At 46.6% G+C, this 14,178-nt stretch overlaps 1 protein-coding gene across 3 annotated transcripts in view; it reads left to right on the top strand.

Moving 5' to 3' along the window:
- P2RX3 (purinergic receptor P2X 3) overlaps nt 1-13,302 on the top strand; it is a 31,067-nt gene extending 17,765 nt beyond the window's left edge. For all 3 annotated transcript variants that reach the window (XM_028738690.2, XM_028738699.2, XM_028738708.2), the window contains 10 exons: nt 1,297-1,368; nt 2,369-2,432; nt 3,250-3,343; nt 4,230-4,307; nt 5,823-5,964; nt 7,422-7,558; nt 8,757-8,850; nt 10,456-10,521; nt 11,059-11,136; nt 11,815-13,302. In XM_028738690.2, coding sequence (XP_028594523.1) covers nt 1,297-1,368; nt 2,369-2,432; nt 3,250-3,343; nt 4,230-4,307; nt 5,823-5,964; nt 7,422-7,558; nt 8,757-8,850; nt 10,456-10,521; nt 11,059-11,136; nt 11,815-11,940 — 951 coding nt within the window. In that variant the 3' untranslated portion in view covers nt 11,941-13,302. The remainder of the gene's footprint in view (nt 1-1,296; nt 1,369-2,368; nt 2,433-3,249; nt 3,344-4,229; nt 4,308-5,822; nt 5,965-7,421; nt 7,559-8,756; nt 8,851-10,455; nt 10,522-11,058; nt 11,137-11,814) is intronic.
- The last annotated feature ends 876 nt before the right edge of the window (nt 13,303-14,178 follow it).

Below are 14,178 nucleotides of genomic sequence, written 5' to 3'. Positions count from 1 at the left end.
AGCTTTAAAAAAGTTATTCTTTATTGAAAAATTAAAAGGACTTTTGTACCCAGTATAAAGTTACAAGTGAAAAGAATAACAATTGTTAAAATACACCTGTGAAAAAAAGATTTTACTTATCCTAAACTTAACCTAATACTGTGTTTGTACAGATGATTTCTAAATATTGTTAATTTTGTCCTTGGCAAGTCTAGATTTGTACTTGTTTGTCTATTCCCAGTAACAAGGGCTGGTGGACTGGCTGGCTGGACTCCCTCGCCCACTTGCTTACTCCAAGGCCACTTCAGCTCCTGGCAACCAGTACCAACCCCAGAGGCACCATTCGCCTGGGGAGCTTGTGGCCAGGGCTGGTGCAATAAACAGCTGTGCAAGCCTTAGGGAGGCAGAGATGCAAAAGGGCATCAGAGGAGGGAGGGAAGAAAAGTCAGAACAGTGCCACGGCACACTGGTTGAAAACCACTGGTGTACAGGATGCAGGTTCTCTGCACAAGTTCTCTTTCAAATGTTAAATGCAAGAGTGACTGTGCATATGGCTGAGTAGCTGCAGAAGAACAGCCAGAGAAAAGGGAGGGGGTTAATAATAATAATAATAATAATAATAATAATAATTTATTATTTATATCCCGCCCATCTGGCTGAGCTTCCCCAGCCACTCTGGGTGGCTTCCAATCAAGTGTTAAAAACAATACAGCATTAAAGCTTAACCCTTTCTGATGAAAAAAATCCTCCCCAGCAACTTTTCTCCCTGGGAAGGAAGGGTACCCCCCCAAACCTGTTCCTCCCCAGTGGTGGAAAAGCTTGAGTGAGTGCTCAAGGGAGGGAGAGGGAGGGTTTTTTACAAAGAAAAAGAAAAGTGCTGTTGTTTTTCAAAAATATATGCACAATTGCATCTCCTTTCCAATTCGTTGCCTCAGGGTCTTATTTTTAAAATTCTAATCCATTGCAAAAATAGTCACAGGTCTGGTATGGTGAATTTTTGCAAACTTATTGAGAGTTGGTTGCAGCTGTCTAACATTGGTTGATGTGGACAGGCAGGCTCATAAAAAAATGTTTGCTTGTCCCGGTCTCTTAGTCTGTGCTTTGATCCTTGCCTGGGTGTTCTCTGATTCTTTCCCACCCATTGCTTCACTTGGCATACTCTTCTTCAACTTGTCATTTGGGTTTAATTTTGCATTTTATTTTCTTGGTCTGTGACCGCGGTAACTCATTTGTTCACCATTCTTCTGTCTCTGTGCCCTTCCTTGCGACAACGTGAACTTTCCCCTCCTTTCCCTCCCTGCTCCCACCTGCTCCTAGGGAACATCGGTCTTTGTGATCATCACCAAACTCATTGTGACGAAGAACCAGTTCCAAGGCGTCTGCCCTGATGTAAGCAGGTCAGGCAAGAGAGGGTGAAGGGAGGTGGCCTGGGGCTGTGGCTTCTCCTGCCATGTCTTCCGTGCTCTAGACAAAAAGGGGCTTAGCCTTTTGTGCTTCCCTCCTTAGCTATTCCTTTGAGAAGACTATCCTGGTGGCAGAGGAAGCTTTGCAGCAGAAGCTGTCAGAGTGGTAGGGCAGAGCTGCAGAGCCGCCCTCCTGACGCCATGTAGCTTGCTTGAAGCGGGTGTGCTGGGGCACAGTGGCAGCAACATGGGCACAGCCAATCCGGTGTTCATGCTGGTGGCAGCTCTGACGTTCCGCACTGGCCTGTTCATTTTGGAGTATAAAAAGCTGCCTTCACCGTCTAGCTCAGAACTGCTCACACTAATTGGCTACAATGGTGGCAGAGAAAGGGGCGGGGTGGAGTTCATGGATTTTATTAATGGGCTCCTTCCCTCCAAAAAGGGACGCGCTGTGGGTAAAAGCCTCAGCGCCTAGGGCTTGCTGATCGAAAGGTCGGCGGTTCGAATCCCCGCAGCGGGGTGCGCTCCCGTTGCTCGGTCCCAGCGCCTGCCAACCTAGCAGTTCGAAAGCACCCCCGGGTGCAAGTAGATAAATAGGGACCGCTTACTGGCGGGAAGGTAAGCAGCGTTTCCGTGTGCTGCGCTGGCTCGCCAGATGCAGCTTGTCATGCTGGCCACGTGACCCGGAAGTGTCTCCGGACAGCGCTGGCCCCCGGCCTCTTGAGTGAGATGGGCGCACAACCCTAGAGTCTGTCAAGACTGGCCCGTACGGGCAGGGGTACCTTTACCTTTACCTTTATCCCTCCAAAAAAGAAATTTAAGGACTGATTGTGAATGAGACAGGGATCGGGAGCTAAGATATTCTTAGCTCCCTCAGGAGTCTGAGCATCTCAGAACAGGGGGACAAGGTAACTGGGAACTAATATTGGAAACATTAGAGGCTTCTTCTCTCTGCCCATCTCTTCTCTTTCCTGTTTCATAAATAGCCGGGGTACAAGTGCAAGGGGGACAAAGACTGCAAGAAGCCCGTCCCCACCGCCACAGGAGCAGGTAAGCAACAGACAAGGAAGGAGCGGTGTACAAATGAAAGGCTTGTCTTTACCTTTCATTGTCACTGTGAAATGTATTGGCTTTGGCTCATCGTTGGCAGAACGATCTATACACCATTGACCTACTTTTTTTCATACCCAATGGTCTGAGGGCACATGAATGATGCTGTGACAGTGGGGGGGGGGGGAGCCAAGCAGGGGCTGGTTGGTACTTGGATTGCTCTGTACAGAATTTTATTTTTAGAACAATTTCTGGGATGACGGGAAGGATAAATAGTTGGAATGTGTGGAACTTATTTTTCCCACCATACGTTCTTGAGTTGTGCTGAAACAAGGCTGGTGGACAGGCATCCAGCACAGGAAAAACTGTGGTTTAAAAAGAATAATGTGGCTTTAGAGATTATTTTGATTAAGACTGTCCGCAGGCTCTAGCTGAATCAGCTCCCAAACCAAATCAGGCCAGTTCAGGTTGACCTGGGGTTCAGCCAGGTTGAGGCAGTCATGGATTGCCCCACAGTGGATTGGATGTGCTTGATCAAAAGGCGGGTGGTTGGGTGGCGGCTGAGGAGAGCGTGGAGACTGCAATGGGCCCCTTATAATGAGCTGGAGAGTTCCATCCAGTTTTGCTATTTGAGGTGAACTACAAATTCTCAAAACAAAAAAAATTCCTTCCTTTTGACTATGGCAGACCAACACGGCTACCCATCTGTAACTACAAATTCTCAAGTAATCTTTGAATGAAGACATGGCTTCCTGACATGCTGAGCTTTGCTTTTTTTTACCATGACATTTTCCTGATGGAGTGTTTCCTTCTGCAGGGATCCTGACGGGCCGATGTGTTAATTACAATTCCACTTTCCAGACCTGTCAGATCCAGGGTTGGTGCCCAGCAGAGGTGGACAATGTAAACGTGTAAGTGCTTGAACCATGATTATTTCAAAGAGAAGGAACATTGACCCCACTGTGAACCTTCAATCAGAGCTGGCGCCCTAGTCAACTGACTAGTCAAATAATGCCCAGCAGACCCGCCAACTCTTGCCTGTAGTCAAATATTTCTTGAGGCCAAAAATGTCCTTGCGTAGGTGGTGGCTTAGCTTTTCCATTCATTTTAATCTGACCTGGAAGTACAGGATGGTTCTTTGACAGTTATCCCAGTACTGATTCAGTGCCTTCTTAAGACTTCCAGCTTCAGGTGACTTGAGCATCATAACCAGGCCCCAACTGGTGGATGCATGAAATGTCTTAGTGCCTCACAGACAAGTATAGGCTTGTTCCTGATTTAAAATGAGGAAATCCCCCATATACGGCAATTTAAAAAAAAAACATATGGCACGGAAACCTGAAACCTCAACATGAACTATATTGCCACTATCAGAGATCATGGAATCATAGAATTGTAGATTAGGAAGGAGTCCCAAGGGTCATCTAGTCCAACCCCCTGCAATGCGGGGAAACTCAGCTCAAGCGTCCATGACAGCTGGCCACCCAATCTCTGCTTAAAAACCTCCAAGGAAGGAGTTATTTCATCTTATTTCACCTGGTTATTTCATTTGATTAAAAGGTGGTGATGTGGTCATATCCTTCACAACATCTGAGGCAGCAATTTTCTTCAGGAGGTCAGGACATGCCCCACTGAAAGCACAGACAGCCCTTGTCCTCCAACAGAGGGAAATGGCTAGCAGGGCTTAGGAGGAATAGCCAGGAGACATTTGCCACTTGAGGCAGTCCCCTCACTTTGCCTAAGGCTTTGCCTAAGCCTGTTCCAAATAATCAATTTCCTTTACTTTTCTCCCTGCAGACCTGTCATGCTAGAAGCAGAAAACTTCACCCTCTTCATTAAGAACAGCATCCGTTTCCCCCTGTTCAATTTTGAAAAGTGAGTAAATGGGCTCCAGCCTATAAACCTGAGTGGGGATGGCATTCAGGAATGTGGCTCCCGATACACTTGGTCTGAAAGCTGCCCTCTGGAAATTTCCCTTGGCCAGAGGTTTTCCTCATCCCGCTGGAATTGTGTTCTCTGGCAGTTGCAGGCGGGCTCCGTGCAAAGGGTGGGAGGTGGTGGCACAGACTGACAGTGGCTGGGCTGCAACAGGCCTCCTGGGCCATCAAACCAGTCTGCAGCATAGGGCAGGGACAGGGAACTGTGCGGCTCTCTCCCCACCCGCACCAATACTTTTGGACTCCAGCTCCCATCAGCCCCAGTCAGCATGCCCAGTAGTCAGAAATGAAGGGTACTGTATCCCAACAACACCAGTTCCCTATCTGCAGCATAGGCATAGCCACTCAATGGCATTTGGTTGAGTATGTCATCATAGGCGCCGACTCCATGGGGCTTGAGGGGGCCCGAGCCCCCTCAAAAATTCGTTTGGGGGGGCTCCGCCCCCCCAATAATCTCCGGCACCCCTCCAGCAGAGCGCCATCGCCGCCCCTCCCCCAGCCCAAAATGCACAGGGAGGGGCGGGCTGCATGCCTCCTGCCCTCCCTCCCGAGCAAAAGCTCCACCCAATTTCCTTTGGAGCTGATTAATAGGCGCAGCACGCTCTCCCCTATTCGCTCACGAGGAGGCGGCGCCACTTTATTTGCATATTCATGAGCTTATTTATTATTCATGAGCTTTCCCGGGCCCCCCCAATATTTTTTATAAGTCCGCGTCCCTGTATGTCATCTCTGTCAAGCACAGTCTGATGCAGATTCCCAAATCTGGTGGCCACCAGGTGATGGGAATTGTAGTCTGGAACACCTGGAGGGCATGGCTAATGTGCAGTGTAGTGGGTGCAGGTTGCATGTCAGCAAAGCAGGCTCCTCCACACCAATATTATGCTTTCCTCCCTAGAGATTCAGGTTTGGGGTTTTTTTTTTTTTGCGAACAGTAAGAATGTGAATTGTGCCAGCAAGCATCTGTGGAGAAAGAGAGAGAGAGAGACCCCTATAATGACCTCTCTCCCTCATAATGTCTCCAAGCAAGTTATTTTTATTTATTTTATTTCATAAAATTTATATATTTAGCATTTATTGATTGTAAGGTGAAACCTCAAAGCAATCCATATAGACTCTGCATTCCCCTTGGCCACTGGGGAGAGTCAGGGCTCGCTGTTTCATTGTCAAGCAAGTTGTGCCGCAGAAGTAGACTGGGAAGGTTCAGAGAGCAGCTCACACATCCCCTAACAAACGTTGCAGTTCTTCTGGCCGGTCTCTTTCACCCTGTGATGGCTGTGGCTCTATCGTCACCTCCAGTTACTTCTAGGTGAAGGGAGCAGTAGGGCAGGCTCCTCAGACCGAGTTGCATTGCACCATCAAGCCCTGACTTTTCTTGCCTCTGACTTTCCTCACTCTCTTCATTTGGGGCTCAGCAGTTCTCGTCTCAGTCTGACTTGCTTTGCCTCCTTCCCAGGGGAAACCTCCTACCCAACCTCACAGCTGAAGATATCAAGAGATGCCGCTTCAACCCGGTGGAGCAACCATTCTGCCCCATCCTGCGCCTTGGGGATATAGTGAAATTTGCTGGGCAAGACTTTGCCCAATTGGCTGACACAGTGAGTATTACTGCTGCCAATACGAAACACTAGGATGGGTGCTCTGTGGCTGCTGTGGGGTAATGGCCAGGATTGCAGTTTTGAGCATTGGAAGCCTAGTTTCTGACCTGAATCTCCCCCTCAGCTACGATGCTTTCTCAGTGGCCTTGCAAACTCACTGATACACAGTCTGTCCTACCTTGCAAGGTTGCTGAAATTCTAAAGTACAGCTCTGATCTCCTTAGCGATCAGAGCAGGGATATAAATGTACATCACAACCATTGAAATAAATGGTGCAACAGTGGTACCAGGATGAAAGCATTTGCAAACAGAGATAGCAGGGGCCACAGGCATGGGGTTAGGGTGGATACCTTTATGGTGATGTTCATAAGATTACACCCCTGTACTTTGGAGATGCCGCTCCTCAGCCCCTCCAACTAGAGCTCTGAAATCCTGGAGAGCTGTTGCCACTCAGTACGGACAATATTGAACTTGATGGGCCACTTTCTGGAAGCTTGGGTGCAACTCAGCTTACAGCAAGAGGGAGTTAGAACAGATAGTGCAGGAATCTGAAGGTTGCTTACTCTAGCTCTGTACCTTTGATCTCTACGCTGACTTCTCTATCTTTTGGTATTAAGACTGATATCCTTAAGCTGCATCCTCTCTAACTTTCGCCTCCCTCTCCCTCTCCTCTTTTGGACCTTGAGATGAGAGGTCAACAAAAGAAGCAAGCATATTATTTCTCCAGCCTAGTTAGCTTAAAACTAGAACCTCTACCCTACCCAAGTTATGTGCTTCCCATAATAAAATCATTTGCTACTTTTCCTCAACAAGGGTCTGTGTGTGACCATAACAGGCAAACCTTCACACTTACAGTTACAAGCTGTCTCAATTCCATTACTGATGGTCTCTGTCTCTGTGTAAAGCAGATTCCTATCATCCTAATGGATCCAGAATAGCTATCACTCATTCACAATCCATTGGTAGCCAGGATTAGAACCCCTCACACCATGTGTAAGCATGAATTAAAAAGGTGGTGGTGGGGGGAACCCATCCTTGTACTATACAGTGGTACCTTGGTTTTCGAACTTAATACGTTCCGGAAGACCATTTGAATTCTGAAACGTTCGAAAACCAAAAACTCAATACGGAAGCCTTAATACAGTAAACACAATATGGAAAACTCAGTACGGAAGCCGCGTGGCATGTTCGACTTCCAAGGGGCATTCAAAAACCAAAATGTTTGTCAACAAAGACATTCGGAAACCGATGTACCACTGTATTTTAGTGACCCTAATTTGCACAATAAAATAATTAAAGACCACAAAAGCATAATTTAATTAGTATGATGTGATCTTGGGCCACATGCCTTTAGAACTGGCTCTGTGTCTGTGAAGTTCCTTGTCCCTGCTTAGTGGCCAGAAACTCCCTGCTCGCTTGTAGGGAGATTTTGCCTGAGGGTGTGTTTTTCCGCACAGGGTGGGATAATAGGGATCAAGATCGGATGGGTGTGTGACCTGGACCATTCTTGGGATCGCTGCGTCCCCAGCTATTCATTCAACCGGCTTGATGGTGTCTCTGAAAAGAACAAAGTCTCTAATGGATACAATTTCAGGTAAGTGCGGAGCTTTTCAGTCCTCAATCAAAACCAATACTCGGAATCCCTTCCCCTGTTGCAATGACTTTGTAATTTAAGATTCCTCCCCACATTCTCACCCTTGCTGTGGCTTGTGAACATGCTGTCCTGTGCACTTTCGCGCCCACCCACACATCTTCCCCCTGCTTTCCCCCCTGTGCAGATACACCAGAGGCAGCCCTCATTATATATGACTTTTCAGCTGCAGAACTCGTCTCACACATAAGACACATCTGCTCTGTACATAAATGCAGGTGTCCTTACTCTGCCAGCCACACAGAGAGAACAAAGGGGAAGAATGGCAGTTCAGTAGCAGAGGGCACCATTTGCATGCAGAAGGTGCCTGGTTCAATGCTTGCTATTTCTAGGTGAATTATCAGATAGGTGAAAGAAAGAAAAATCTGTTTGCGAATTTGAAGTGCTTCTGTCAGTCAGAATAGACCAACAGTCATCAATATTTTGAGACCTGGGACCCACCTTTAACCCAGTCTTGCATTTGACACCCATTTCTTATCCTTTTTACCACATATTTTGTATGATAGTTGTGCCACTGTTGCAGCCCATCTCAGATCAGGCTGTGAGATAGCAGTGTTTCCTGACACACCCACAGCAGACCAATGGAGTAGAAGGCATTGAGCTAGCGAATTATTAGTGTAGCTCATTTTGAAACAGCTTCCTGTGTATTTTGGGGTCCCAGCACCTTTAACTGTTTCATTTATTTCTCATGGTGTGATAGGAAGTTTTGTAACTATGTACTGGTGTGTTGAGGCACTCAGGGTTCTATCCAACGAAGTTGCCCATTTCCCCAAAGACTTTTGCTTGTGCAACAGAACTTCTCCTCCCTCTCCCTGTACACCCACCCATTCTGTCCCCTTAACCTTCTAGAGCACATGGGAAGTGGAGAGGGAAGGGAAGTCCTTGTGTGAACAGGATGGCTCTGTTGGACACAACCCGCAGTATGCAAGTAACAGCCTTAGTGCCTTCTAGCTGCTAGCTGGCAAGCATTCTATTGCAGGTTCACAGCCTTCCGACTCTCCTCTTCTACTGTTACAACCATCCAATGGCACCTCACTGTTATGTTTACCTTGCATGGATGTGTATGTACATGCAATTATGTGTTTGCTGTCAGCCTAAACAGACCCATGGACCTGTGTGTGTCCCTTTCCCTCGCCCACAGATATGCCAAATACTACAAGCAAGAGAACGGCACAGAGTTCCGCACCCTCATGAAAGCCTTTGGCATTCGCTTTGATGTTCTGGTATACGGGAATGTGAGTGGAACAGGGCAACTGCGCGAACAGAAAGCAATGGCTAGGCAGAGGCCTGATGGGATATGGTGGGAGAGAGTTAAATCTTAACTAATGCCCAGGGAGTTAAAAGCCCAGGTCCTTATGCATTTACAAAGGCAATATGTCTTGCAAGGGGTACTTTTAGCACAATCCTATACATGTCTATCCTGATGAGCCTCATAAAATTCAAGGGAATGTACTTCCAGGTGTCCAATTGTAAGATTTCAGCTACAGTATTTTAATGAAAGTAATCAGGTTGATCCAGACTGAAGCTGCAGTCCTGACCATGTCTATTCAGAAGTAAACACTATTGAATTCAGTGGGATTTACTAGCAGTTCGAAAGCACGTCAAAGTGCAAGCAGATAAATAGGTACCGCTCCTGCGGAAAGGTAAACGGTGTTTCCGTGTGCTGCTCTGGTTTCACCAGAAGTGGCTTAGTCATGCTGGCCACATGACCCGGAAGCTGTATGCTGGCCCTCTCGGCCAATATAGCGAGATGAGCTCCGCAACCCCAGAGTCGTCCTGGACCTAATGGTAAGGGGTCCCTTTACCTTAAGTGGAGTTAGGATCACAGCCCAAGTTAGTTGAAATCAGAAGAGCAGCTTTGGGGCAGGGGGGGCGTTTTTAATGAATTCTATATCAACGAAACATAAACTAAACTAAAACAGTGCTAACAGAAAAGAATCTCTAAAGTAAATAAGAAGTGATAATGTTAGGATCTCGAAGGATATGCATACATTCAAAAATTATTCCTTCAAAACATCACAAATAAAACTCACCTTTTCACAAATGTGTTCAGATGCTGCTGGTTACCCATTCATCTGTAGTATGTTAATTAATCAATAATTCCATATTGAATTATTATTGTGGAACTGTGGATTCTTGACCATCAAAGTGACACCAGTGGCCATGGCCAAGATGGTAACCTGGAATGATTAAGATGACAGTGGCATCCATGATTGCGGCCCTTCTACAGAGAGCTGCAAGCTAAGGTAGAGCTGCTTTCATGAATAGCCCAAGAACGCCTTTCACAACTGGAGGAGGAGCCATTTAGGTGGTATCACAGTTCGCTGACATTTATTCCAATCCTCTGATTCTTCAAGGAGAACCGCATTTGGTATGCTAACTTTTTTTTTTTTTTTTTTTAATATTTTATTAAGGATTTTCTTGTTTTACAGAAGTGTAGTGCCTCATATATATTTTTCCCCATGTAACATTTTTACAAATCCGTTTCATTTGTTGAGGCATTAGGGGGAGAAGAAAATAAAAATAAAAATAAAAAAAGGAGAGAAAAGAGAAAGGGGGGTGGAGAGAGGGAAGATGGATAAGGGTGGGATTGGGTGGCGGTGTTTCTATTATGTTTAATGTGTGTAGAGTTTGGTGTCAGCGTGCTTGTGTTGTTCACTTGTGTTCCTTTGGTGGTGAGAGAGGTTGGGGTTGGCCTAGGGTGTGATTGTTTGCTTGTGATTGGCTGTGGTGATCTTTGTTTTCGTGTGTGAGTGAGGTGGGTGGGTGTTTTGGATCAGGTTAGCCATATTGATTTGTATGCTGTTGGTGGATGCTAACTTTGCCTTGTGTTCCCTCAGGCTGGGAAATTCAACATCATCCCAACCCTCATCAACACAGTGGCAGCCTTCACGTCTGTTGGGGTGGTAAGCATTTTGGATTGCCCAAGGTTTCGTCATGTCTTCTCTCCTTTCATTGTTTAGTCCAAAGAACTGGTTGGATTTCATCATTCATGGGTTTTAGTTCTCAGAACACACCCGATTAGGACAAGGGTCCCTAGAGCAGTGTGGACACTTTTTCAGCCCAAGAGCTACATTTCCTTCTGGACAGCCAGAGTGCTCTTGTCCTTCCTTCCTGCTTGCAAACTTCCCACAGGCATTTGGCTGGCCACTGTGAGAGCAGGATGTTGGACTAGATAGGCCATGGGCCTGATCCACCAGCCTCTCTTTATGTCCGTATGGATTCACCGACTGGGGAGGAGAGTGGAAAGTGCTGGGTTTTAGGAAGCTCCAGAGGATCAAGGATTTGAGCTTCCTTTTGGACAGGAAGCTTTTTCTAATCTGAAAATGTTGATTAATGCACCAGTCAGTCAGTTATGCCCAGAGTTGCTTCTTCTGCTGTACCATTTTGCCTGGCCACTTCTCCTGTGAGAGGCCATCTCACCTCTTCTCTTCTCACTTCAGGGGACAGTCTTGTGTGACATTATTCTCCTCAACTTCCTGAAGGGAGCAGATCAGTACAAGGCCAAGAAATTTGAAGAGGTGGGTCTCTACAGTACACAGTTAAGTTCATTGCCAGCAAAAGTACCCCCATGCCAGTAGACCTCAGCCTTTTCAGACCAGGACCCTCTTATGGTTGTAGTGCTGCTGTTGTAACCCATCTTATGTCAAATGATGACCTAGCAGTGCATCTTGGCCCACCAGCTGAAGATCAATTATAGTAGACTCTGCTCGCTATGGGGAAAACTCCCCTCTACTCCCCTTTTTACCTCCGCCCCCAGCCTTGTTCACACGTAGCACTGAACCAAACCACGACTCAGTGTAAATGAGCAAGTGTGCTGGTGCACAGTTAGAACACTGCAGCCTCTTCACTTCTTCCCTGCTCTTGCCCTGTCACAAGGAGCTAAGTCACAGTCTGCAGAGTAGAGCTTGAGAAGAAATGTTCAGAATTGTGCAAGCTAGTGTGGGGCAGGGGTTCGAGTGTTGGGCTAGGCCCTAGGAGACCCAGGATCAAATCCCCACTTGGCAATGAAGCTCATTAGGTAACTTTGGGCAAGTTACTGTGTCTTGGCCTAACTTAACCTCTCTGGGTTGTTGTGGAGAGAACCATGTATGCCACCCTGAGCTCCTTAGAGGAAAAGTATGATATAGAGGTAATAAATAGGAATAATAATGATTCCTCTACAAAGGTAACAGCTTTCTGTCTCTCTCCGCACCCAGGTGTCAGAGAAAGTGTTGCATCCAGACACTTCTGGAAGCCCCATTTACCAGAACAACCAGACCCTGGGACGTCGTTGTGAGGAGAAACAGTCAACTGATTCAGGCACCTTCTCAATTGGACTCTAACAGACAGACATGTGAAGAGGACATTAACAAATTTCCTACATTGCTCTGCTGTCATGGGTGCTGCCCCACATAACAGCCCTTCACTTTGGATCCTTCTGTCACATCACACCACTGGGGTTGAGGGAACTGGTTGGTTGGTCTCAGTTTACTGTGTGCTTCCCATTTCTCTCTCTCCCCCTCTCTGTTTTTTCCTCAGTTTCACATCATGGCCCACCTCTCCCAGGGAAGCTTGTGAGTCTTAACTTGTCAAAGACTCATATCCCCTCTCACCTCTTCCTTGAGAAAATAGCCACAACAAAAAGTGTTAAAGAAAAGGAGATTCCTGGGTCACCAACACCAGTGCATTAAAAGTGGGTGTGGGATGGTCATCCCAAAAAACTCTTAAGAGTTCCAGTAGAACTGGAAAATGTACCATTGGAAAACTGCTTTTCACACTGAATCCATGAATCTCAGATTCACTATGGGGTGGCACGACAGCAGCATAAAATCTCCACCTCATGAGCTGAGCTGTACCATGTGGTGACATTACATAAGAACACCTAAAGTCACAACTAGACCAGCATCCTTGTCACAAATACCTGTGGGAAGCACACATGCAGGACTTGCGTGTAGCAGTCCTCTCCCCACTTGGGAATTCCACCAACAGGAATACAGGGGCAGCCAGTGGAGGCTGGACAGAGCCATGATGGCTAGCAGCCATTGATAACACTCACCCTCTTTTAAAGCCATTCAACTTGGTACCATCATTACATCTAGTGAGAGTAAATGTCATACTTCAACTGTGCAGAATGGAGAAGTTCTTCCTTTTGTTTCTTCCAATATTTAACTTACTGGATGGCTGAGTTCTAGTATTATGAGAGATGGAGAAGTTTTCTCACATGACCTTTGTGTTGATCCATGTGACAGTATTTTATGCAGAGTTGGAGAAGTTTAAAACACTGTCACATGGACCAACACAAAGGTCCCGTGAGAGGGTGGTGGTTAGGGAGCTTTGACCACTCCTTCGCCTACCAAATGGCCAGGACTTTTGGGCAAAGTGATGGAAGTTTCTGAATAAAAATAAAAATGCATGCGTAATCTATGAGGCAAGAAAACATGGATGTGCTGTAAATAGTGGTGGGTTTGTTTGTTTTGCATTCTGTGACAACGCTGATAGGTACTCCCTACTCCAAGAGCAGTGGAGACAATACAGCCCTTGGATGAGAGAGAACCAGAGACTTACGATGTCTAATATTGGTTCCATTTTCAAATGTAGAAGCAGGGTCCAGTGGAAGAAAGTGGGCCCCTGCAGCAGACACCACAGCTCCTAATCCTATATCAGGTTCCCCAAAGGAACATTAAAAGCTGCCTTATACCCAGCTAGATCACTGGGGTCCATCTAGTCCATTACTGTCTTCATTGCTTTGCAGTAGCTTTCTGAATTTTTCCAGACGTGAATCTCTCCCTGCCCTACCTGGAAATTGAACCTTCAACGTGCAAATCAGATGCTCTATGATAGAGCTAAGACACTTCTCCAAAGCAACAGCTTGGACCACTGGAGCCTCTCCTGCTACTTTCAGCCCACTAAACTTGTAGCTCGATCTACCCCACATTCAAAATTGGCAAGTGCTTCCCCACCACTCCAGCCTCGCTGTTGCCAAGCACTGACCCCAATCGCAGGTGATCTACCCTTTCAGGAAGAACACCCCCCCAACTGTTTGCCTCCCCCAGGAAACATCCGCTCATCTTCTCATACTGGTAGCAAACACTCCGCCCAGGAAAGGATGGTCATCTGGCAGGTGTAACGTGGATTTATGATGTAAATTCTTTTGGAAGGTTCATAGCTTGATCAAGTGAGAGCAATATGCGTGTCCTTCTGCTGGATTGGAAACTGTCATGCATGCACTGTCGTTCGCATTTGATCACTGAATGTCATAATCAAGGCTGCACATGCAACTCTCAGTACCAGATTGGACTGTCACATAGAGCGATGGAAAAATGGTCGGTGGGGTGCTGTCTCCTTTGACTCTGCTAATCACCTGTTTGAGAGGGGTAGGCCCTGCTGGAATCAGCACTTTCTTTTGTATTCTAGAATCCTTCAGGCTGCCTGACTCACAGGCACTAGCTTCTGCCTTTATGAGAGGCAGGAACACAGGCAGAGACTTCAGATGGCACAAATGGCCCCCTTAACTTAGGGCACAACACGATGACACAGGAGATGATGAATACCTTCCCATGTTGCTGGTGCAAGCTTATACG

Source organism: Podarcis muralis, chromosome 1 (genome assembly GCF_964188315.1).
Source record: "Podarcis muralis chromosome 1, rPodMur119.hap1.1, whole genome shotgun sequence".
Classification (NCBI taxonomy): domain Eukaryota; kingdom Metazoa; phylum Chordata; class Lepidosauria; order Squamata; family Lacertidae; genus Podarcis; species Podarcis muralis.
The sequence above is the reverse complement of the archived record's forward strand: the minus strand, read 5'-3'. Positions and strand labels throughout refer to the sequence as shown.